Below are 26165 nucleotides of genomic sequence, written 5' to 3' on the forward strand. Positions count from 1 at the left end.
CATTTTAATATTGCAGAAATGTTTTTATTAAAATTGAATATGGAATAGTGGGACTCTTGATCTTGTCCTTGCGGAAAAGCATGGATGTGGGTGTTGTGCTCTTGCTAAAAGCATGGAGTAAAAAATGAATAAAAGTGGGTCCGGGCCTACATCCGTGCTCTTGCCAATGAGCACGGATGGGGATGCTCTATTAATCACTAGATTTGGGGTATGTTCTTTCGAAGTGGGCTCGAAGCATACGAGTTCGTGTTATCAATTGGCACCTTTGGATACATCATTGTACCTATTGACTATATTATGCTAAAAAAAATCCATGTTTTTTTAAAATCGAAAATAACGTGATCTTTGCAAATGTCAACATATCTTTCGAAGACTATTCGAATTTTTATACATCTGAGTTTGCCCTCAAGTGGACTCAAAGCATACGAGTTGTGTGATCAATTACTCTTTTTATTACATCAACAAAACAATATAGGAATAACAAACTATGATACTCCCTCCATTCTCCATTAATTGACACCAATTTTTTTTTTCATCTATTCCAATTAATTAGCCCATTTATTATTTTTGGTAATACATTCCATTTACTTTTTTATTATAAAATTAATATATAAAAATATGACTTACATTTCACTAACTGTTTCAACACAAATTAATGCCAGTGATTGTAGACTGAGAGAGCAGTTGTGTAAAATTAGAGACGATAGAATATATCTGATGAGCGTCTGTTATTTGATTTTTATGAAATTAATTATTCCACCCCAAAATTTGGTGGACTATTTCGATTTACATTATCTATGTATGTAACAAAAATATACACTGGAATATGCTTTAAACAGTAATTGGTAAGAGCATCCACTATAGGGGCGGCGCGCCGGCCGCCCCGTTCGCGGCTAAGCCGCGGCGGCCTATTGCGGTGGACGCGTCCGCCCCGGAGGCGGACGGATTTGCTGGGGCGGAAGGGCAATCGCCCGAATGCGGCGAGGACGAGCCGGAGGAGAGAGAAGCGCGGCGGCCGCCGCGCCTATCTATTGCGCGGTGAAACCGCCGCGGCGGTCGCCGGTTTCACCAATTTTTATTTTTTTTTTCGAATTTGTAATGGTTTTTTTTATAAATATTCCTCTCATTTTCATCTTCTCTCCACACACATCTTCACACCCATTTCACTTTCTATCCAAATTTTCTATCTCTAAAAATTTGTGGATTTCCATTGCTACTTATGGATGATTTGTGGAATGAAGCATGAGATTCTTTGATTCAAGAGGTGCAGAGGGAAGCCGACGAGGAGGATGAGGCGGCGGCGGCGATCCCTCGTGAGATTCGTCATCGTCGGACAATCCCACGAGACCATGTCGGAGCGGTTGAGCGGCTTATGGCCGACTACTTTAGCGCTGACCCTCGTTACCCAGCTGAGATTTTTCGTCGGCGTTTCAGAATGTCGCGACCGCTCTTTACCCATATAGCGACGACATTGGCGGACCGATACGATTGCTTCACGCTCCGGAGTGATTGCACTGGCCAGATCGGACTGTCTACTTTGCAGAAATGCACCTCTGCAATAAGGCAGCTTGCCTATGCAAGACCGGCTGATATGTTCGACGAATACCTACAGATGGGTGAGACGACTAGTCTAAATGTGCTCCGGCAGTTTTGTAAGGGCATTCGGGAAGTCTTTGATCCGGAGTTCCTACGAAAGCCAACCCCTGATGAGTGCTAGAGACTGCTAGATATGCACGGTGCGGTGCACAGTTCCCAGGGATGATGGACAGCATTGATTGCATGCATTGGGAGTGGAAAAACTGTCCGGTGGCGTGGAAAGGCCAGTTCACTACCGGTTTCAAGCAGAAACATCCTTCGATGATCCTCGAAGCTGTTGCTGACTACCGTTTGCAGATCTGGCATGCGTATTTCGGTGTTGCAGGTTCGAACAACGACATCAACGTTCTGCAGTCATCGCCTATCTTCAATGATGAGTGCCGGGGAGAGGGTCCAGAGATCAGTTTTGTAGCAAATGGCACGCAGTACCGCAGGGGATACTATTTGGCAGATGGAATATACCCTCGTTGGCCCGTATTCGTCAAGACACTTCGCCAACCGGCTGGAGCGAAGAGACAATATTTTGCGCGAAAACAAGAGGCCGCTAGGAAAGATGTTAGCGAGCTTTTGGTGTGCTCCAAGCGCGATGGGCCATTCTACGCTGCCTGGCACGAGTTTGGCATGAAGATGATGTTGTGAATATTATGGTAGCATGTATCATATTGCACAATATGATAATAGAAGATGAAGGATTTGCTGTAGAACGTTGGACACCGGAAGATGGTGCAAGTACAAGTCACGGCGTTGCCTCCGCGCCGATACAGATGGGTGTACCACGTAGTAATGAAGGAGCACAGCACATGACCAACTCTAGGTCGATTTGATTGAAGAGGTCTGGGCACGTAGGGGAGGCGGCGTAGCGTGAAGAACATGTGTGATTTTCCGTAGATCAAATTTTCGTTGTAATTTTCCCCTCACTTTAATCCGACGAAAATTTAGTTTTCAATTTTAATTTTATTGCACTAGACGTTTTTATCTAATTATTTTTAGTCCGATAATTTTAATTGTAATTGAATTAAAATATACAACAAATAAAATAAAATGAAATGTGGTTAAAAAAAGTGTTCACTATTGCTGCAGACACTTTTTTTTTAGCCGTGGACAAATAAAAAGTGGCTATGGACAAAAAACGTAAAAGTATCCGGCCAAAGTGTTCCATGGATGCTCTAAAATTACCCCTTCAACATCAATAAACATTAAACAAGACAAGAAAAATTAGCATGAGTGGTCAAAATTGCCCCGATTAAATAGAACAGCTACGATCATCGAGGGCGTGGGGCCCGCCCTTTTTGGTAAAAAACCAAAAAACCAAATAGCTGCTGCTTTTTAAGCAGAATCTACTGGTTTGGGTTTGGCAGTCGCCTCGCCTCTATTTATAACGCTGTGGTGCCGGCCACTCCACTCCTCTCTTCTCTTCACCGCACCCCTTCCTTTCTCTCACCACCACCACCACCACCGCTCCTCCGGAGAGCCTCCCGCTCTAGGTACGCCTCTTTTCCTCTTCGTTTTATTGCAATGCCTTTCGATTCTTCGATGCCTCATTGTTTCTGCTTTTTTGTTTGGCGGATTGGGGAAATGCGCGTAGATCTTCTTCTGATTTTTGTTGTTTGCCTCCTATTTTATGCTCAATTTGACTATTTTGTATGTGCATGTGATTTATTTTTTCGGTGAGATACGTGAATAGATCTGGATTGGCTGTGGATCTGATTGTGTGAGATTTAACGCAACTTTCTTCTGTTTCTACATGCTCAATCTGGAATAATGGATTTGACTCTCTCAAGTGTTTGTTAAAATTGTCAAATGTGGTTTGGTTTTTGGATCTACAGTCTACTGTTTGGGGCTGGATGAACTCATTTTAATAAAGTTTTTTCTGATTTTTCTTTTTAATCATTTTCTCCTTCTAGGATGGACTACAGAGATGAATCGCCATCTGTGATTTTTTATAATCGTCAAATATATTCCAATGCCATTGCACCTCCAGATCCAGATCTTCTCACCTGAATAAGATTTGGTTTTAGTATTATTTTTTATAGCATCTCCAGATTTTTTCAGATTTTTTAGTATTTTACCAAAAAATCTGACATTTCAAAAAGTGGAGTAAATCACGTGTGAATCGATTAATGGTTTTGGTTGGTGCAGTGTCAAATATTTTAATTTAACACTTAACAGAGGCATTAATATTGCCTTCTCTTTTTTGGGCTACCATGTGCTCTTTTCCTAGTCTCTAATACTAATATCTTATTAATTTAATTGGCACAAATCATGATATTTATGGGGCAGTGCGATTCATCGATTGTCTTGATTTCCTAATGAGATAGAATATGTGCGTTTTAGGCAGTCTGTCTCATTTCCATCTTTCATAATTTAGCTTGAGATAGAATATCTTTCGTTTTAGACTCTATGAATCCTTGTTTGGTAGTTGGAAGGTTTTTTTAGAGCCTCAACTTTTCACATGGGCAGTTAGAAGACTGGACAAAATGCTTAGTGGCCATGTCTGCTTTCAGCCTTTCGGTGATTTTGTTTTTTAGTTAATTTTCTATCTATATTTTTCATTTAATATTTTTTTCACAAAAAATATTCTGTAATATTCGCTTATATGACTATGGCCAACTTGCTTTGTTCTGTCCATAAAATGGTTTCTCCCTAGCAAGTATCGGCGTATTTAATAAACGACCCTTTTGATGTGATTGCTTGTATCGTTTTTTGTGGAAAATGAAAGATTCAATGCTTTATTACGCCGAGATCTAATCTACAGCTGCGGTTTCTGGTATTAAGTCTAAATATCTCCAGGGTCCACAAATAAAAAATTAACAGCTGTCTAATGAGCTTGGTGTTGTACAATAATTGGTCTTAATCCATGTACACACAATTTTATCATTTCTATACTTATAGCTTAAGCCGCACCTTTGAAATTCACCTTCTCTGCAGTTTCTAGTGGCCACATCATAGGTTTTTATTATTATTTTAATCATGGTCAAAGAAATGTATAGGCTTCCTTTCTTAAAAATATCTTGCATGAGAGAAACGTATAATATAATTAAACTTGTAATTTATCTTTTCGTATTGGTTTACCTTACTAGCTATTTGTAGGTGTTTAAGAAGGGATGACTTAAGTAACTCCTAAGATAGACTTTTGTGTAGGTATCTAAGAAATGACGATATAAGTATTTCTTAAGCTGTATTTCCTTAATCTGGAAGTTACTCTCTTGAGGAATTAAGGGATTACGGAGTAACTCTTGTCAGTTTTCGAGCATGTTTAATTCTTTCACTGTACCAATATTGATTAAATAGGTGTCAGATTGCAAATTAGAAACATTTTTGAACCCATGTTAAAATCTAGAGAACAAAACATTTGTAAGGGTGATGATTCAATGGAAACATAAATTCTTTGCCAGACCACATTATATACTAGTGGCTCTATGCCACTAGCTGCCAGTGCCTGTAGACAAGTTGGATGCAGTATAAATCCATACAATTTAAGTCAATTGAACTGTTCATGTAGTTGTGTGATCCATCTGGATTTGAAAACTACATTCATCTAATTTACTCATTATAAATAGTTGTTTCATATTTGCAGTTTCATTGGAAGTGACTAACACATAATTTTGCAGGTCGCTGAACAATGGGTGCTGGAGGGCGTATGTCTGTACCCCCTGCCGATAAGAAGGCAAAGTCTGACGTCATCCAACGAGTTCCGCACGCAAAGCCTCCATTTACACTTGGCGAGATCAAGAAAGCTATTCCACCCCATTGTTTCAAGCGATCTATTCCTCGTTCATTTTCCTACGTCGTGTATGACCTTATCATTGCCTCTCTGTTTTACTATGTCGCAACAAACTACATCCATCAGCTCCCCCAGCCTCTCTCCTACCTAGCCTGGACTCTTTATGGGATATGCCAAGGTTGTATCCTAACCGGTGTTTGGGTCCTTGCCCATGAATGTGGCCACCATGCCTTCAGTGATTACCAATGGCTAGATGACACTGTTGGTCTAATCCTGCACTCATTTCTCCTCGTGCCGTACTTCTCTTGGAAATACAGCCACCGCCGCCACCACTCAAACACCGGCTCACTTGAGCGGGACGAGGTGTTTGTCCCCAAGGTCAAGTCAGGGGTCAGCTGGACTGCCAAGTACATGAACAACCCACCCGGCAGAGTCATCACCCTCATCGTCCAGCTCACTTTAGGCTGGCCTCTATACCTTATGTTCAACGTCTCCGGAAGGCCTTACGACCGCTTCGCATGCCACTTTGACCCAAAAAGCCCGATCTACTCTGATCGGGAGCGCGCACAGATTTTCATCTCTGATGCAGGCATACTTGCTGTCTTATATGGGCTGTACCGTATGTCTGTAGCTAAAGGACTTGCGTGGGTTCTGTGTGTCTATGGTGGCCCACTGCTCGTGGTCAATGGGTTCCTCGTCTTGATCACTTTCTTGCAGCACACCCACCCTGCCCTCCCCCATTATGACTCGTCAGAGTGGGATTGGCTGCGTGGCGCCCTGGCCACAGTCGACAGAGATTATGGCATTCTCAACACCATCTTCCATAACATAACGGATACCCACGTTGCACACCATCTGTTCTCGACCATGCCGCACTACCATGCAATGGAGGCAACAAAGGCTATCAAACCAATCCTGGGAAAGTACTACCAGTTGGACGAGACTCCGGTTTTCAAGGCCATGTTTAGAGAGGTGAAGGAATGCATCTACGTTGAGCCCGATGAAGGTGAAGAGAACAAAGGTGTGTTCTGGTACAATAACAAGCTTTAGAGCTGTGGGGAGTGTTAATGTAGGAAATGCAGTTTCTGGGCTGTGTTTGTTGTAGGAGAATCTGCTTTGTTTTATTTGGCTGAAGTCTAGGTTATGTTGGTTGCTTGTCTTAGTGAGTAAGGCTCAGTTAGAACTGTGGTGTTCTAACAAGCCTTGGTTCATGTTGGATGGGAATAAGACCGTGTAAGAACTATGTGTGTTTTGAAGTCCAAACTTCGACTTGTCAAAGCAAAGTTTTTTTTTTTAATTAATAATTATAGTAGTATAAGGAATGTATAATAGCAGTGTACTAATTTTGATTAAACTCTAGCTCATATTTTTGTTTACTAGTTACCGAGCTTTGTTTTTTCACGAAATTTGTTCCTGAATTATGTTACCAAGAGAAGGAGCGTATATAGATATGTACCATACCCACCTTTCACTGCTACCACCATACAAATATACATGTGGCCACATTTTCACCGAACTAAGAATATGTGATACGCATAACAAGTGCGTGTATTTTTATATTGATACTCCTAAATCTATTTTCAAAGCGTTGGATAGTCTATCAAATCAAGAGTCGTCCCACTTTGAAAATTATTAGGCTCGAAACCTATAAAAGAATGGTATAGCTAGCTTATTGATGATAGTACTGCTTCCTTCGTTCCACGATAATATACATATTTGGTTGGACATATATTTTAATGTATAATTGGTAAGTAAGAGAAAAATAGAAAGAAAGATAATTAAAATATTATTATAAGTCTCACCTTATTAGAGAGGAAAAGGTTTTCAAATTTAGAAAGTGTATATTCTTGTGGGACAGAGGAAATATTATTTATCTGTGAATTATATTAATGCTTCGTTGTCTAAATTGTAAATTGTCAAATAAATCATGAATTATAGTCCAATTCTAGTTTGTCTCATCTCATGCTTTTTAAAATTGGAATTTCACAATGATCTCATTTACTAATTTTGCATTAAAACCCGCAATCAAGGACGGATCTACTTGGAGAGGTATATTTTATTTATCCTAATTTGTTATTTAATTTTTAACTTTATTCAATTTTCTTTATAAATATCTCATCTCAAATTTCTAAAATTCATATATATATTTTTGCTCCTGCTGAACTGAATTTCTAGCTCTGCCCGTGCCCGAGATGATTTGACAACCAGATTTATCCACATTGGTAAAATGGCGGTAGCATATAACAACGTCGTGTGATTTAGCCAGAAATGATGGTGGGATAACTGTAAAATCTGGTTGCAACCTTATTATGAGTTTCATCGGTAAAAATGTCATACATGATTATTTATCGTTCACCACTTTTGAAAATTATGAGACAAGATAAAATTGTACTATTCTTCGTGATCTATTTGACAATTTACTCTTGTCTAAAAAGAATTGAATACCTCTTAATTTTCACGTAGTTAAAGATACTTAATGATGGAAGCACCATTTCCAACTAATAACTGCAAAATTTTCCTCTAGAAAAATAAAAAAACGGAAAATGGTGGCTGCCGCCATGTATCCCCGTGCTAAACATAGAATAGAAGGAAGAAATGAATAGCGGAGTAGGAAATAGTAAAATCGTGTGCTCCTCAATTAGAAACATGAAAAAAAAAAACAGAAGAAATGGTGCATGTTAGCTAAAAGCGGCAGAATACAGCTTAATCTGCGCTCAGAAATGGCGCGTTGAAACGTTCCAGCGCCGAGCCGTTCGTGCGGGCTCCAACGTGGGCCAGCCCAGCCCAGCCGGCACACGAGTTTCGTGTTCGAAATGACGCCGTTAATGATTTTCTGACGCAGATCTTCTGACACCAACGTGCTCATCCAACGGCTCTCATTCTCTCCATTCAGATCCTAATTACTTTCAAATATCAGAATCTTTGGCCGGCTAGAACTAGAATCGATAGAGATGCTCTGTCTTTTTTATTAATCCTCTAAAATTTGTAGTATGAGGCCATACTATGAATTAAAATTGAATTCAAATTCATATACTACTATACAGTACTATTTAAAAAACATTCTTGGCCACTTTATTGAGTTTGAGTGAGTTCATATCCAAATTAGGAATTACTCAACCATTGACATCCAACTTAAGAAAAAAGTATAGAAACTCAGATTGTTATTACTAGTACTATATCACAACAATGTTAAATCAACTTCGATTATTCGCAAATTTGCAATGGTCGGCCAAATTAAATAAACTATATGTTAAAAGTTGAGATCGTACTTTTAAGTGCAAACGCCGAATTAGGAGAAGGACGTAATTCATAATTAAATAATTGATGGATGATGGTTCAAGAAGTCCGGCTATGGATTTTTCACTAAAGAATGTATAATAGAAACACACACATACATTACACAAGATTAGACATCAGCCATTTATATACTACAAACGTAGTTAGTAGAGTGAACTAATGAATTTGTATAAACCAAATCATAGTTTCTCATAGTTTTTTATTTTTTTTAAAAAAAATTAAGATCTAATTAATAACGCCTAGATTCCTAAATAAGCAGTAAATAATGTACTACTATTAACTAAGCAAGTTAGCATCTATGTACATGTTTTACCACAAAAGGGCTAAACCTAAATTTAATCATAATTGAATACATAGACCCCTTGTTTTGTCACAATATATGTCTAATTGAGTAGTCATTTTGTCTTATTCCAGTACAAACCCCATGATTTGCATAATTGCATGGATGCATAGAATATATGATTGTGATATGGGGGACCATTCTGTTTTACTTCCTATACTTTATTCACACACACAAATACTCATCAATTTCTTGCCTTTTCTACCTATATATACATTAATTGTGTAATCAAAATTCATTTCTTATGCAATGGAAAACCACATTACTTTTTGCCCAAACACAACTTCAACACCTCTATCAATGCACAAAAACTCCCAAACTATATCTAAAACCAAGCCCAAAATTCGGATCATCCACATTTTCGCACCCGAAATCATCAAAACCGACGCAACGAATTTCCGGGAGCTCGTCCAAAGGCTCACCGGCAAGCCCACTGAGGCTGACCCGAGCAGCCGTGGCGCGACAAAGATGAAAACAAGAAAGAAAGTGGCAAGAATCTTTCCTTCAAGCAAGAAAATGAGTATGAGGGCAGGATTCCATGCAAGTTTAAGGGAGAGAATTAAAGGAGAAGAGGAGATTTGGAGCAGTGCCAATTCAGGAGGTGGCTTCTTGGGTGGTTTTGCAGACTTTGATGGCTTCATGCAAGAAATCAACCACTTTCCATTTTTGGAAGGTACACCATCTCACTGCTTGGATGTCAATGGCCTCCCTCAGCTTGCTTGATTGATTAGTTAATTAGTTGAGTTGGAATGAGGATGTAACTAATGCTGATTTTAGCCTAATTACTATGGATTGAAGGGATCTGTTTTATGTTGTTATTAGGAAAAGCTGATCAAATTTCTTGTCTTACTTGTATGTCCAATTTTGAATTTCTTGTTGAAAATTATCAATCATTCCACATTAAAAAGAACATATATAGTATATACCTTCCATTTGGCATGTGTAATAAGCTACAACCTAAAAGAAATTGATTTCAACTTCAAAGTCAATCTCCATATATAGCCCTACCTCAGAACAACTAAACCTAAACAGAGTTTTATAAGAAGGCATAACTGATTCATTAAAAAATATTAATTGAGTAAATAACAAATTGGTTTAATTTTCACTAAAGATGGGCCGTCTAGTTCATTAATTTGTATCAGTCGGCAAAATAAAAATATCTGAGAGTTTCACACAATGAACAAAAGCCAAATGAGAAAATGCAACAATACATAAAAATACCTTTATTTCATAATAAACGTCATTCCATTTGTTGAATCGGAAATCGAAATGGGATATATGTGATGGTTTCAACTTTCAAGAGTCCAGAAACAGGCATCCAAAATTGAAGTAGTACCTTACATGTATGTTACAGATTTTAACGTGCAATTGATAAAATAAGACAAAAATAGTACTTCCTCCGTTTCATTTTAGGAGTTCCGGTTTATCATTTTTGGGTGTCCCATTTTAGGAGTCCCGGTTTGAATATTCCATGATTGGTATTAGGCCCCACATTCCACTAACATTTTATTATAAAACTAATATAAAAAAATAGGACTCACATTTCACTATCTTTTTTTACCAACTTTTCTTTTTTACATTTCTTAAAAATCGTGCTGAACTCGTGCTAAACTCAACTGAGACTCCTAAAGTGGGACGGAAGGAGTATTAGTGAATTGTTAGGTTCACATTTATTAGTATATATAGTGTTCAAATATTTACAAATTTTATATTTAGAAACTGGTCTAATTTTGATGGACAGCCAAAATGATAAAAATAATCTTTTTTTACGGAGATAGTATATTATTTTAAACCGAAAAGATGCACACATATTTATTTATAATAAAAAAAATGTGCATGCTTATAAATGCAATGATATTATGAGAATTAGCTGATATCATTGAAAATGTAAGCCACGAATGCATAACTATCTTCAAGTCATGAAATCGCCTAGGTTAATCTTTTCTAGAGAGAAAGAGATGGGAACGTGCATGCATCTAAAAAGTCGCAATGAAAAGGATATATGATTAAGAAATTGACGCAGTTCATTAATTAGACGCCGACGTCGGAACGGGTCGGAACGTCAACTATGTCGAAATGACTTGAAATTTGATTGAGCCTGCAAGACAGACTGACAAGTACTCAAACTCATCACCTTTGCCGGGACGTGCAATGAATTTTGGCCATCTAAACATCACTGTAGAGAAGAAATCATCATTTTATTATTCTTTTAGCTTTTTTTTTTTAATTTCCATTTTATTTTCTTTTGAGTTCTTCGGATTTCCAACAACTTATAAAATAGGGATTTAATTTTCATTGTTTTGGATCATAAATTAGTTCAAGACAACTCTATGCCTAATTTAGGGGGAAATGAAAAATATGGTGTATATATGACTCCATATCGAATATGCATAAATTTTGAAACTTTACAATAAAATATATCTACCCTCAATCAAGAAAATGATTTAGACATTAAGAGAGGAGACCAACTAAACACGACTAATGACAATAATCATAGAAATATTTTATATGGACAAGTTGGCAACTACATATATCTTCTAAATTCTAACCTAACTAAAGGGCTGTTCAATTAACCAAATCTAGTGGTAATTAAATAAATCCTTTTTTTTTTTATAAATTTTATCTAGGATTAATTTCAATAATTCACAAATTTTCACTAATCATTGAATTTAAACACAACCTTAGAACACCAAAAAATTAATTATGACATGTCGAGCGCAATGCTAATTGAAAAAAAAAACTATACTGATTACAGACAATCAAATTGAGACAGCATTGGCTCTAATTACGAATGCTTCGAAACTCTATGGATGCTAACCAAAAAATTTGAGGGTGTTATATTATTTTTGCAACAAATGGAAACACTATAAGAAAAAAAAAAGGCTAAACACATTTCTTAATGCAAATAAAGACATTTCTAAATATATCACCAATACTTCGAAAAACGTCTTAATTCTTGGTGTCACAACTAATATTATGGGACACAAATGGAAGCGTCCTATCAAAACATAAGATTAAGATAATTTATCCTCAAATTAGGGACACTTCTTTTGTGTCCTAAATTGTAGTTAATTTTTAAAAAAATTCAACACTAATATTTACGTCTCTATTTTTGTGTCCTTAAAATATTAGTAGTAGGCTTTTTTTGGTGAAAGTGATGGAGAGCTTCTGCAACCTTTCAAAAATTGTGCTAAAATTTCAAACTATGTAAAACTTGGTAATTAACCCCTCATTTCATCATTTCCAGTACGAAACTCTTGATTTGCATAGATAAGTCATTTATCTTGAAGTTACCCGATTTAAAATAACCCAAAATGTTATGTCACGTTACTTATCGTATTTTATCTTATCTATCTTTTCTATCAGACTGCTACGAAAAAGGGACCACTTTATTTTATTACCTCTCTCATTCATATGTCATAGCAAGCTTCATCCAATATTTGCCTCAGCAGGTAGACTTCTTAGCTGTTTTTTTCCCCTTATTTTAATGTTCTACCTATGTTGTCAACTATTCAATAAACAAATTTCTACAATTCCCACTTATATAAATAAACATCCCAATTCCTCCTCTTCAAAATCAACTCTCCTCTCTCAATCTCACAAACAACATTACTATGGAAGATAAAATTCAAATCTACTGCCCAAAAACAGCCTCATCAAACCTAGCCATGCACCGAAACTCACGAACGATTTCAAAGACGAAGCAGAAAATCCGAATAATCCACATATTTGCACCCGAAATCATCAAGACCGACGCTGCAAACTTCAGGGAGCTCGTGCAGAGGCTCACCGGGAAGCCCGAGAAAACGAAAGGATTGCGAAAGAAAGATGCAAGAATTTTGGCTTCAAGCAAGGAAAAGTTTTGGATGAGTGGAAAATCAGGAGGAGACGAGTTTTTGGGTGGTTTTGATGAGATTAATCACTTTCAGTTTTTGCAAGGTTCAAGTGTGTGTAACTTGCTTGATTAGGATTAAGGGAGGATAATTAATTACATATACTTCTTGATTGTGAGGATTTAGGGTTTTCCATTATGATTGGTTAGCTAGAAGAGTAATTATGATTGGTGTTGTTGTGGTGATCAATGATTGATTTGTTTGTACTATGATGATCATTTGAGATTTTCTATATGATTTTATTTGTTTGTACTCGATTTTTTCTAATTTGGGATGTAAATATATTGTATATATATAAGTTGGTTTCTGCCTTTTTCTGAATTTTGGTATATAGGAGTAGCTGACAACAGTGACAAGGGAGGATTTGTACATTTCTAGGCTCCATTTGGAACATTTTCAAGTAACTGAATTTATTAGTATTTCAAATTTTGTCATTTCACTACTTGGATTCTTGCACATATGTATATTTTCACTAGGATGTATTTGTGTATATTATATGCACGGGATCTGATTAGTTGATAACTTTCTTAAATTGAAATCTGACAACTATAACATATAATAAGTTATTAATATAGTTATCAGTTATCAATTTAAGAAAGTTTTCAACCTAATAGTACCCTTGCATATATAATAAAGTGCACAAACTTTGAACTAATTTTTGTTTTTTAGACGACTTAACTATACCCGAGTAAAATTAAATATCATAAATTGGTTATTTTGTTCATGATAACGGCGATTTACAGAATGTCGTGAGTGTAAATCACGAAATCTAAAACGAAAACATAAGCAAAAATATATGCTAAGAAATAAACTTATTAAAAGAAATGAAACATGATTGATTAAGGCTAACAAATGATGTGAACCCAAGTCTTCCGCTATATATAAATGGGTTAGAATTGACTTGCAAACTACAAAGTCAATGCCAATAATATTCGTAATTTGACATTTTGCAATACTATAAAATTGTTGCAGATCAATGATTATCCAGAGTACTACTTGTTTAAGGATTAAAACGAAGTTGATAATATAAAAAACAGACAATTGCAAAAAAAAATTGATATGCAAACCTACATCAGTTAGGCTTAGGTTTGACTAAACAATTAAGTGCCAAGATAGATAATGCGAACAATGATAATAACACACATTTTAGTCGAATAAATTCAAGATAAAGGAATTATCTCCCTAGCAAACGACAATTAAACAATTTATAAATTGTCATAATGTCCACTACAGATATTTTTTAGTGATCACCATGATTAAAATTACACTCAAAAACAACATTTATGGTTCACACCATCTTTGTATATTTTCCTTGTCTTAACTGATTTAAACATCAAGTGATTATTTCCAGATACTCTTACTGTCTTACACACTTATTTCAAGTTGTATGAAGAAAAAACTTGAGAACAATTAACCATGAAAAGGTTTTGGATCATATAAGTCAATAAAAATAAATCTAGAAGAAGTCATGCTCAAAAGTGGAAGATATAAAATCCCAAGTCAAAAGAAGTAAATCTTTGAGGAGAAAGATTCAGCATTCACATTTGACAGTTTCCTATATTTTCAAAATTCTAGAAAACAGCTGTCCATTTTTCCCACTTTTTCATTAATTTCCAAAAAAGAAATGTGAACAAGGCATTTAAAAGAGAAGAAGAAGGCTTCAATATTTACCAACTCATATAACTACCACAGCTAGTTGTTACCTGCATCAACTACTGCTAAAAGCTTATCTCAGCTTGCATTATCTTAAAAAGGAAAGTTCCTTAATCATAAAATCATACTAGAAGCTTTGTATTATTAATAAAAATAAAGGTATGCTAGCCATAGTTTTGCTTCGGCTATCCTTTTACACGAAGATCATATGCTCTATCTTCAACTTTCGTATTCGGTTATTGGCTCTACTAGAGGCAATGGCCCGGGATCAAGTCTTGTAAGGACTTCGGGTACTCCAGCAGTATCTCGTATAATCTGCACATATAGAGTCCTATTCATACATAGCGAAACAAGTAATGGGATGAGACAAGTGACACGGATCAAGAATATTCCTAGTAAATGTAGAATCTAGAACGAGAAGATAAGAATTCATATTATGCATCCATGATTCCATAAACATTGGGCTTCCTCTACTTCTGAAAACCAGAGTGAGTTTTATGATTAAGAGCATAAAAGAAATGAATGTCAAATGACGAGAAATCAAGAAAATGCGACAATGTTGTCCTGTTTCGTTGCCTGATTTAAGAGTACTGTATTCATAAAGTCCAGATATCTGCAATACTTAAAAAAATTACCAGGATCTCTTCATCGAGATAAGATATCATAAACAGCCTGCTGAATGTCCCACCTGAAAACCGATAAAAGCAAGCAATGAATCACTAGGTCACTGAAAACTTTCGAATTGTTGTAGTGTTAGCGTCTTAGCGATAGGCGGAGGATAAGCAACGAGAACAGGAACATGTCTCTAAACATGATGACTGGTGAGAATTAACAACCATTTAACCTATAATGAAATATACGGATTCATTCCTTTCCTTTCTTGGAAAGTGGAACTGCATAATCAAGCAGTGCAAGTCTCTTAAATTACATACCAAGAGGGATCTTAAATCCATTTGCTACGGCATCCCTGATGGGAACAGGAAGCTGCTGCAACGTATTAGTAGCCTGAACTAGAGCACCTCTTAGTTGTTCAGGCATTGTTTCCTCATTAACTTTTGGGGAGCCAAACATCCCTTCAACGTATTCCTCTTTCATTCTAAGTGGCCCCTCGACAGTTAGCCGGGTGGAGACTACAAATCTGCTCTCTATCTGCAAGTAGTCCAGAAATACTTGTTAGAAGGTGAGGCAAGGAAGTAATATCAACCAAAAAAGGCACAGAACCATAAGCCAAACTTTTAATACATCACCCTTTTGATGTAGACATGTCTGGGGCTAAAGCTCCATAGTAAAAATTCGAGCTTTAAATCTGCCAAAAATGTTCACATTTTCTGTATTCATAAGCATTGCAGTCATCTCTTTAACCAAGTTAGTATCTTCAACTAACTTTTTTCTGTAAAGGCAAGAAAAAGGCTATTTTCTAACCTTAATTAGTTGTTTGATATCCTAGCTATTTACGGGAATGGATTTAAGCCGTATCACGTTGCTGAGTTTTTAGGACAACGAGTTCTCATGTGGTGTTTGAATAGCCAGTGGAAAAAATTGAAAAGGAGCAACTAAAGAAAGTGGTTTCTGGCTCTATCTTGCATATTTTCTCAAATAGTTTTTTGATGGCTTTTTTCTGATGAGCATATCAAACAAGAGCAGCATCTTATATAAACCTCATGAGTAAATCTCCTGGCAATTCAACTGCACTAATATATTGATGTTACTGAAAAAAAGCTAAAAGGCCATAGAAATTGCAGTGCATACCGAATTTAAGAATTTCAGACTTGCAGAAATATTTGCATATCCATCCTTGATCACTGCGTCCAGGCTCGATAAACTTGCCAATGTTGGAGGAAACCTCCTGCGAAACAGTAACAAATATAAAAATAAGTTGTGTCCACCCATTACAAGAGCTAGCAACTACAATGTAACTTACTCAAACAAGATCCTAGCAGCAAGAAGCCCAGGGCTCCCGGATCCAAACCACTCGAAGTTCCAATTGCCTTCCAGAAAAGGAGACCTGAAGAGGTGAAACACAATTGAACAGCCAACAACCTATGCTGCAATGATGCTTTGAAAAAAAGTAAACAGCGTACGTTGTTGGTCTTGGAGTAGGGTTGAGCCTCTCGAGGCTAACTATTCTCTCGTTCACATCTATTTGTTGATCACTCGTTGTCTTCCCCGTCACCAGTGCCTCAAACCCTCCAGCATCTTTGAACTGAAATACACAATCTAATCATGGACATTACAAATGTACATTCTCAATTTGGTCAATCCACATTCACAACATTGTCTTGAAATATTACATACACCATCACCATGTTAGTACTATTTATTCCTACACTGCATTAGTTCATTTGACACATTAGAAAAACTTTAAAACTCATAAGCTTAGGCATTAACAAGAACAAGCAGTAACTTAATCAACCAGTAACATTAATACCAAAGGACAAAGATACAAATTATATACATGTGACATCAAGAAATAATCTTTACTATATTGGACAAATTAATTCGCCAAAACAGAAGAATCTGAAGCAAATTAGAGCCAAATAAAGCTAATTGAAGTAGAGATTAAGCAAGCAGATCATGCCCATTACTTAGTTTCCTTATAAATCAACAGAATAAAAAAGGAATCTTTAAATTAAAAAGAAAAAAAAGAACTCACTGCAAGAAGTAGAGATTCTTTAGCAGAGAGTGTTTCCATTTGTCTGGCATAAGTAGCTGAAGGCCCTTGTACAGTTTCCTGCACCATTGCTCTGCATTTTCTGCTTAATTTCCTTTTCCTTATCGCACCATTTTTAACAGGATTTTCAAGAGAAAACACAGGGGCAGAAGACGGATGCGAGGACATACGAGCAGTATGCATTAACAATAGGCTCTGAGTTGAAATTGAGGTTGCCATTTCAATGATTCTTGATTGATGCTAATTGGGTTGAATATGAATATGATAGGAGTTTATTTCAACCTCCGACCTTTGTGGTGTGCTTACCAAATGATGAGCTTTCTGTAACTAATAAAATAAATATAAAAAATAATAATAATCTGTATAAAAATCATTAACTGGTGTTTAATGGTTTAAGTGTAATCTGTATGAAAATCATTAATTTCATTACTAGATGTTCAATTTATATAGTTTGCCACTTGGTTTAAGTTATCAAAATTAGTACTTCAATTAGTTAACAACTGATTAACTATCTTTATTAATTCCACAAATTCGATGAGAAACTGAAGAAACAATATAAACGAGAGTTAGAAGATGAAGAACAAATAAATATTTTGCAGAACATGAGAATTTTGATAAAATCAAATAAATTTTGACGAGGCCAATCAGAGTGTAAGATTAGAGAGAATTTAATCATAGAGTGGGCAGCAATGGAGGATCCAGGAATTAAAAATGGTGGGGTCGGATGAGAAAACTAAGATAAGGAGTAATATTTAAATATATAAAATAGTAATAAAAATACATTGCAAATGAAATATCTCTATTTTTATATTAAGCGCGATAATCGACTTCTACGTCATGTTTTGAAGCTAACTTAAAGTTATTTTATTGAAAATAGCTATGGATATATCTTTTAGTCGTTGTTCGTGTTCAACATTAGTACTAGAAGAACATACGAAAGCGCAAAATCTTTATAAAAGAAATGTATCCATTAACCTAAATGAAAAGTAATTAAAATCAATGATCAAAAGAAAATTTATTAAAGCTAGATAAAAAATTATCAGTTACTACTCCTACTAGATTAAAATAAAAGTAAAATCTAATAAAACATGATTAAAAAATAATCAATAAACTACTAAAAAATAAAACTAGAAAGTAATAAATCATGATTAAAAGATGATCATTAAACTAGGAACCGAGATTTCTTATTTATAAATAAAGTTTAAACACTTATATAAAGATAAAATTGTTAAAAGGAAAAGTATTAATTGTATTTTTTAATTAATAAAATAAACCTAAGCCCAATACATAAAAGAAGAAAAGCTGCGCTGCTTGAGTTCATCGGAAAAGCTGCGCTGCTTGAGGTTTGAGGATGAATCGTGGGGCGGAGTTCCGAATGCCGTGGGGTCGGGGGCTGTTGGGAGGAGTCTTCCGGCGGTTCTCTGAGGACGGCGGTGGGGTCGGCCGACCCCGCGCGACCCCACCTGCATCCGCCGCTGGAGGGCAGTGAGGAAATTCTTGGTTCAATAGTATATTCTTGTAAGAAAATGAACAATTACTTCCTCCATCCGCCATTAGGAGTAGACTACCACTTTTGCACACTCGTTTTGTGAATATGATAATAAATACTTAAAGTGAAGAAATGGTAAAGCAACAGAGAGAATAACTTAGATTAGACTCTTCTCAACATTATTCTCTCTCTTACTTTACCATTTCTCCACTTTAACTATTTATTATCATTTTTACAAAATGGGTGTGCAAAAGTGACTGAGACTCCTAATGGCGGACGGAGAGAGTATATCAAGAGTGAACTACAAAAATGGTCTCTGGACTATAGGTTTATCTCGCTCATAGTCTATGGACTTTAAAAATATCGTCAGTAGTCTCTGGACTAAGGATTTATCTTGAAATTGGTCCTTTTGACTTTTTTAAGAACGAAAATGTACTTTTGGGGGGTTTGGGGGGAGGGGGGGTGGGGCAATTTGATATTTTTACACTTTTAACATTTTAAATCTGATATTATTTCAGTTAGTATGCACTAAAACTGATATTATTTCAAAATTATCATTCTTCTTCCCTTTTGTCATCCTTCACTTTGTTTTTTTCTTTTATAGGATCCGTTTTCATATTTAACCCGGTAAAGGTCTGCTTGTTATATCGACTTTTGATTCTGTCAAAGTCCCCTTCGACCTTCACATTTATATTCGATAGAATTAGGGAAATATATCAAAAGTTATTATGTAGTTAAGACGATCAATAATGTTATTTTATAGTTATAAATATAGAAACAAGCCCAACCCAACCTAGTCCATTTGGACGATGGGTCTGGGCTGGGCTGAGCAAGTTGTCCTGCTCAGCGCAACGGCGGATCCAATCAGGGGCTTGGCACGACGTTGTTAAAACTCAAAACTAATTTTATTTGAAACTGATATGAAGATTATTTTTGCAATTGGGCACACTTTGGTATGAAAATTATTGGTGCATCGTTGTCAAAATATTCATATGATATTGTATTAATTTGTTAGCAAATCGTTGTAATATAAATATGTTTATTATAATGAATAAGCAGCCTCATCACAAAGTGTGCTCCATTTTGCAGCATTAAATGGACATGAAGAATTGGTCAGAGCCTTGATTCATCATTTTCCTCGCTTATGCGCACGAATGCCTCAACATTGACCAGATCTATCTCTGCCTTTACACTTAGCCGAAGAGAAATGTCATAATAATATACGTACAATGTTGATAGAAGCCTACCCGACTGCATGCATTGAGTACAATACCAATGGATGAATACAATTCATTTGGTTGCCCAGGAAGGCCATCCTCATGTATGCAAGATATAGCTTGAAAAATGGCACATTGGCTTGCTTGGGGTTGAATAGGCTAGGCATGAATCTACTTCATATTGCCGCCTTGAAGGCGAATCTAAATGTACCCCGGCTACTTTTAATCGATAATGTCACTGATACGGTTATGAAGCAAAGGCTCCGTCACGGGCAAACCATCATGCACGCGTGTGTCACCCTTGGCCAATTATTTGTTAAGGGTTTTATGAGAACATCCCTTTTATGACAATGGGAACATGATGATGCATATCGCTGTTGCAAGTATGCAACATTTAGTTGTCCAATACTCCCTCCGTCCGTGAATAGGAGTCCCGGTTCACTTTTACCATAAATGGTAATAGGGTCCCACCTTCCACTAACTCATTTCACTCACATTTTGTTCAAAACTAATATATTCAAGTGGGACACATATTCCACTAACTTTTTCCACCCACTTTTTTTAACATTTCTTAAAACCCGTGCCGCCAACAAATGGGACTCCTAATGGCGGACGGAGGGAGTACTTTGTTTCTGAAAACAAAGTCACGTGCTTGCGCAAAAACAAGATAGCGGTGTCCGAGCTTGATCTCGCAAGCGAAAACGTGGAGATGAAATCGTTGTTATCAAATTTTGTCTCGATGAAGTATGAGTTCAAAGGAATTGATATGAGCAGTGACGGAAGCAGCAAAGGACAAGCCATCGCGCTAGCAGGGGCTTGGCTTGTGCCGGATTAATTAAGTACTCCCTCCGTCCTAAGGAAGAAAGATGACTCATTCCTTGGGCAGCACGAGATTTTATGTAACTTTATTTTGTGTGTTAAGTGGAGAGAGTAAAATGTGAATAAAGTAGAGATAAAAGGTGTTTCTATTTTTAGTAATGTGTCATCTTGGTTTGGACAAACTAAAAAGAAAAGTGGGTCATCATGAATTTATACGAGTTCTCTCGCTGTTTATGTTTTGTCGTTTCATATATTTTTTTTTATAGATTACCAATCTTGTAAAGAGGAGTCTTGTTTAAGCTTCAGAGTCATGTTAAAGCTGAGTTGTTTAAGCTTAAAAAATGGTTCGTTGATTGCTACCAGAAGCTATCTCAATCGCCACTCTTACAAATGTACGCTTCTATTGTAAAATCTCATGTTCTGAATGTGTATAAATGTACGGCATGTGAAGCTGGTGCAATGAATTGTATCCGTGATGTAAAGAACCAGAGACAATCATCACAGATATGACTGCCCAAAAGCACAGCATCACAAGAAAAAAGAAAGAAAGAAAAATGTAATTGCTAATATCTTTATTTTTTATGTACAAACTGCATAACAAAGTAATGTGAATCCTCTAGATTGAAGACTCATGAACTTGCCCCGGACTTATTCTTGTAAATAAACCCAACAAATAAATAAGATGGCCCAAGAAATGGTACAAAAAAAATTGATAAAATGATAAAGGATGGATAAGTGTTATGATTTAGGTGAAGAACAAAAAAGAAATCCCAAAGGCACTTTCACATACAAACACCTAATGGCTCCACAAACTAGCAATACAAGAACTAGCAAGCATACCTTTACAATCAAGCTTAGCCCGGCAAAAGATTGAATGCAACCCGAAGGAATTTGATAAGTCTTCAAAAGATGAAGAAGGTGAGCTCTCAAATATGGAGAAATGGTCTCTTACAAATATTCAAAAGCTGAGAATGAAACCCTACAAAAGAGTATTTATACTAAAACAAAAATAATAGGGAAAATAGTCTTTAAAATCTTGAAAATTGACATTTTCGGACAAGACGCCCGGCCGGGCGTTTTGGGGCCTTGCCCGGGCATTTTCTTTGTGGTTGGGCGTTTTGCTTGTTGGACTGCGCGACTTTCGTAAAACGGCCATAACTTCCTCATTCGGGCTCCTATTGAGGCGTGTAAGGTACTCACGCGAAGCTCTTTTGGCGATGAAGACAATGGTGGTCTTAGAAGAGTATTTGGATACCATCTTGATAGGAAAATTCTAGTTTGAGTCAGACCTTCGAATCCGGCTTGGCTCCTTGCCATATCTCCACCTTCTTTTCTGACCCCAATCAACCCATGGCCCTCGATGTCGTTGCATCCTATGATTGTGAATACCCGGATTCACATCATCCTCTCCTTCTTTGTGAAAGGATTTGTCCTCAAATCCGGTTCTTCGATTATTCTCTAGGACACCCGGATTCACATCATCCCCTCCTTCTTTTGAAGGATTTGTCCTCAAATCCCGATCAAGTTCACCTACAAAATCGAGCGAGTCCAAATCAAATATCATAGTATCGTGCAAGAGGTTGATTTCACTTTGGAACCAAAAAGACATTTCACTAACAAGGAGATGTTTCTCACAATCATAATCAACGAACCAACCATCACATTCAAAATCAAATTCGGCAATGAGAACAAAGGACACCTCCATCTTAAGATCATTTTCTTGAATCTTACAAGGAATCATACCAAGTAAAGAATCAAGGTTGTCAACATGATGTTCACTTAATAACTCCAACACTTTGAAGAAGTGATCATTATTATGAGAAGAATGTGAAGAAAAACTATTATACATATCATGTAGGGTATGCTCACCACAAGACATGTGAACCTTGTAAAACACCACATGAATCTTGTAAAACATAACATCAATCAACATAAGGAACTTATCGAAATAAGTCCCTTGCAATTGCTCTAACAATTTCAAGACATGATCGCACACATGAGAACAATGCATTATTATGACTTTAATCACAACATAACCCACAAAAGACATGTGAGTGGAAAAGTCCTTCACAAAACGACCATAGAACATCCCGATCCCATTGAAAGGTCTAACCATTTTGCAATGAAAATATAGCAAATACCAAGATCTAAAGTCATCAACAATTTCAATTATCTTGGTCCTACTATTCTCATCCACATATTTATGAAACTTAAAATTACGAACAAGGGAAGACTTAGACACCTTAGTATACAAGGAAGCCATTTCATCTTTCAAGTTAGAATCCACAATCGAAACAACATGCTTATCAATGCTTGGATTTCTCAAGAAAGGATCAACATATGATGCAAAGATGAACTTAGCATTCAAAGATTCAAGCTCTTGATGCCACGAATCACCAATGACGAAGCTATCATCACAAGTCGGCTTTGCAAAATCAATCTTATTCACATGTGTCACTCTTGAATTTACAAAATCACGCTTTAAGTACAAGATAGACTCAACATGGTTCAAAGCAATTTTCCAAAGAAAATTATTGTCCAACACATCAATCTTATCTAAGCACTTCAAAGAAACATCACAAGAAAGCAAGGATAGTGTACTTGAACCTTGGACAATGAGTGATTCATCTTGACATTTCTTCCATGAGCTTATAACCGGTAAGAAGTTACTCGGTACATCCACAACTCGAGGTTCACATTCCAATCCTTCTAATTTATGTTTCAAAAATCCATCAAAGAGAAAAAACATGTTAAAAGAGTTAGTGAAATAAGGGTCGTTCTCCTCACCAAGGGCAAAAAGAATAGGGTGATTTAGAGCCCTCCCAAGGTTGATCTTAGAATCTAACAAGCAACTTTTTTTTCTCACATGCTTGTAGTTTTTCTCTCTTGGTTGTGTTGATTCGCACTCACCCCCACCACTCTCTCTTGGCTTTTGCATCTCACTTTTTAGCCTTTTCTCACACTCTATATTTTCTTCTTTCTCTTGCTCATACTCATTTACTATAGCAATCTCATTTGGCTTCGTTTCAATGCTCAATACTTGAAGGGCTTTTAATTGCTCACACTCGTCCTCGGCTTCCACCATGCTAGACACACCATCATTGAAAGTTGGGCAAGCGTTTTCTCCATGTACGGCCGTGGAAGACTCTTCTTCATCATCATCGGCAACAAAATCCACTCTATGCTTGACATGCTCTTTAACAAAGTGGTTAACATCGCCACACTTATTTTGATACAAGCTCTTTGAAGGAGTGAAGTTGGATGGCAACAACGATGAAACCTTCGTGTGATAGCTAGGATGAGATAGGTTCACCTTCTTTGGTGGGATGCTTCTTCGGCTTGTGTCTCCACCACAATTTCGAGGGCTTGAGCTCTCCCTTGATTTACTTGAGACTTCATCCCCCATTAACCACTCATGCACCTTAAGATGACCATGATCCTTCATCCTATTAGAGTGAGACTCTCCATAGAACTTTGGTACTCGTTCCCTTCTACTCCCTCTATCAAGTTCATCATCATGGTACCTTGACTTGTAGCCACTATTACCATGGTATGCCGTAAAGCCCCCTTGAATAGAATTCATGATTCCCCGCACCTCGTGCATCTCCTTCATGATTGAGGAAAACATCTCTTTGAGGGTGTTGTCGGATGTGGACGCGATGTCGTCCCCATCCTCCCTTCTAGGCGAATTGTACCTAGAATTCCTCGTATGTGGTGACATTTTTGGGTACCTACAAAGGAGATAAAAAGGACTAGGGACACATCCCTTTTGTTAGTAACACAAACAACGCACACACCCAAGAATGGATATTTTAGTGAGGAGCTCACTTCCCAACCCACAAAGTATGTCCCCAGTTCCCCAAACTCACGCCCAATGTCTCCCGAAAGGTTTAGAGATTTAGTGGCTAAATACTCTCCCTCACTTGCTCTCGATGATGTAATCCCAAGGGTTGCACAAATAGCACAAACAAGATACACAACTAGGCAAGTGAAAACTAGTTCAAGAAGCCACAAGATTAGTGAAAGTGGGGTGCAAGGCCAAAGGGACAAAACAACAAACAATTTGTGTGCACAATTTCAACCAACAATAATAGACCAAACAATTGATGAAATTTTGGCCTACAACTTTTAGACAATCAAATTGACGTACCCAAGAACACATATATCAATTTATAGCTAAAGCCCACGGATAGAACTTGAGATCTCTTTTTTTTTGACAAATTTTCTAACAATTTCACTCTTTTTTTTCACTCCTTTTTTTTTTCCTTACAAGAACAAGAACCAATGGCTCTTGATACCAAATAATGTGAATCCTCTAGATTGAAGACTCATGAACTTGCCCCGGACTTATTCTTGTAAATAAACCCAACAAATGAACAAGATAACCCAAGAAATGGAACAAAAAAAATGGATAAAAGGATAGAGGATGGATAAGTGTTATGATTTAGGTGAAGAACAAGAAAGAAATCTCAAAGGCACTTTCACATACAAACACCTAATGGCTCCACAAACTAGCAACACAAGAACTAGCAAGCATACCTTTACAATCAACCTTAGCCCGGCAAAAGATTGAATGCAACCCGAAGGAATTTGATAAGTCTTCAAAAGATGAAGAAGGTGAGCTCTCAAATATGGAGAAATGGTCTCTTACAAATATTCAAAAGCTGAGAATGAAACCCTACAAAAGAGTATTTATACTAAAACAAAAATAATAGGGAAAATAGTCTTTAAAATCTTGAAAATTGACATTTTCGGACAAGACGCCCGGTCGGGCGTTTTGGGGCCTTGCCCGGGCATTTTCTCTGTGGTCGGGTGTTTTGCTTGTTGGACTGCGCGGCTTTCGTAAAACGGCCATAACTTCCTCATTCGGGCTCCGATTGAGGCGTGTAAGGTACTCACGCGAAGCTATTTTGACGATGAAGACAATGGTGGTCTTAGAAGAGCATTTGGATACCATCTTGATAGGAAAATTCTAGTTTGAGTCAGACCTTCGAATCCGGCTTGGCTCCTTGCCATATCTCCACCTTCTTTTCGGACTGCAATCAACCCATGGCCCTCGATGTCGTTGCATCCTATGATTGTGAATACCCAGATTCACATCACAAAGGGTCTTCCTTGCTTAAGTTTTAGCCCATGCCAGAGGGAAATTGGGATTTCCGAACAAGATTTGGATCAAGTGCTCAAGCGAATGTGTACAAAAGAAAAGAATGAATACTACTCCCTCCGTCCCTGAATAGTATGAGTCTTTCCCTTTTAGCCCATCCATGAAAAGTATGAACTTTTTAATTTTGGAAACTTTTTTTCTCTAATGAGGTGAGACTCATTCTCCACCAACAATACTTTAAAAACTTTTTTCTTTTTATCTCTCTCTTACTTTTCCAATTATAAATTAAAACCCGTGCCGAACCGAATGTTTATACTCTTTTGGGACGGAAGGAGTATAAGATGAAGGGTCTTCATTGCTTA

The 26165-nt window shown here is 36.9% G+C and overlaps 4 protein-coding genes across 7 annotated transcripts; 2 read left to right on the forward strand and 2 right to left on the reverse strand.

Annotated features, from left to right (window-relative positions):
• Window positions 1–2921: 2921 nt before the first annotated feature.
• LOC125188161 (delta(12)-fatty-acid desaturase FAD2) lies at window positions 2922–6617 on the forward strand. Of its 3 annotated transcripts, XM_089058715.1 has the most exons (3): window positions 2935–3080; window positions 3501–3607; window positions 5208–6617. In XM_089058715.1, the coding sequence occupies exon 3, from the start codon at window positions 5219–5221 to the stop codon at window positions 6368–6370; it is 1152 nt and encodes a 383-aa protein (XP_088914841.1). In that variant the 5' UTR covers window positions 2935–3080; window positions 3501–3607; window positions 5208–5218; the 3' UTR covers window positions 6371–6617. The 3 variants fall into 3 exon arrangements, with proteins under 3 accessions (XP_047940872.2, XP_088914841.1, XP_088914842.1); XM_048084915.2 differs by lacking the exon at window positions 3501–3607 and having other exon boundaries at window positions 2922–3080; XM_089058716.1 differs by lacking the exons at window positions 2935–3080; window positions 3501–3607 and adding an exon at window positions 3630–4123.
• A 2640-nt stretch (window positions 6618–9257) lies between these two features.
• LOC125189520 (VQ motif-containing protein 25-like) lies at window positions 9258–9680 on the forward strand. Its single transcript, XM_048086792.2, has one exon. It carries the CDS (start codon window positions 9258–9260, stop codon window positions 9678–9680), a length of 423 nt encoding a protein of 140 aa, XP_047942749.2.
• Window positions 9681–14591: 4911 nt separating this feature from the next.
• Window positions 14592–17491, reverse strand: LOC125187413 (putative plastid-lipid-associated protein 13, chloroplastic). Of its 2 annotated transcripts, none has more exons than XM_048084003.2 (7): window positions 17157–17491; window positions 16585–16706; window positions 16425–16508; window positions 16253–16349; window positions 15436–15652; window positions 15139–15191; window positions 14592–14834 (listed from the first exon to the last, which is right to left on the reverse strand). In XM_048084003.2, the coding sequence occupies exons 1-7, from the start codon at window positions 17391–17393 to the stop codon at window positions 14772–14774; spliced, it is 873 nt and encodes a 290-aa protein (XP_047939960.1). In that variant the 5' UTR covers window positions 17394–17491; the 3' UTR covers window positions 14592–14771. The 2 variants fall into 2 exon arrangements, with proteins under 2 accessions (XP_047939960.1, XP_047939959.1); XM_048084002.2 differs by having other exon boundaries at window positions 14592–14818; window positions 17157–17490.
• A 4403-nt stretch (window positions 17492–21894) lies between these two features.
• Window positions 21895–24420, reverse strand: LOC148926640 (uncharacterized). Its single transcript, XM_089059197.1, has 2 exons — window positions 23763–24420; window positions 21895–23540 (listed from the first exon to the last, which is right to left on the reverse strand). Exons 1-2 carry the CDS (start codon window positions 24418–24420, stop codon window positions 21973–21975), a joined length of 2226 nt encoding a protein of 741 aa, XP_088915323.1. The 3' UTR covers window positions 21895–21972.
• Between the last annotated feature and the right edge of the window lie 1745 nt (window positions 24421–26165).

Source organism: Salvia hispanica, chromosome 5, assembly GCF_029641045.1.
Source record: "Salvia hispanica isolate PSC_SH4W2 chromosome 5, Shi_PSC_v1, whole genome shotgun sequence".
Classification (NCBI taxonomy): Eukaryota; Viridiplantae; Streptophyta; class Magnoliopsida; order Lamiales; family Lamiaceae; genus Salvia; species Salvia hispanica.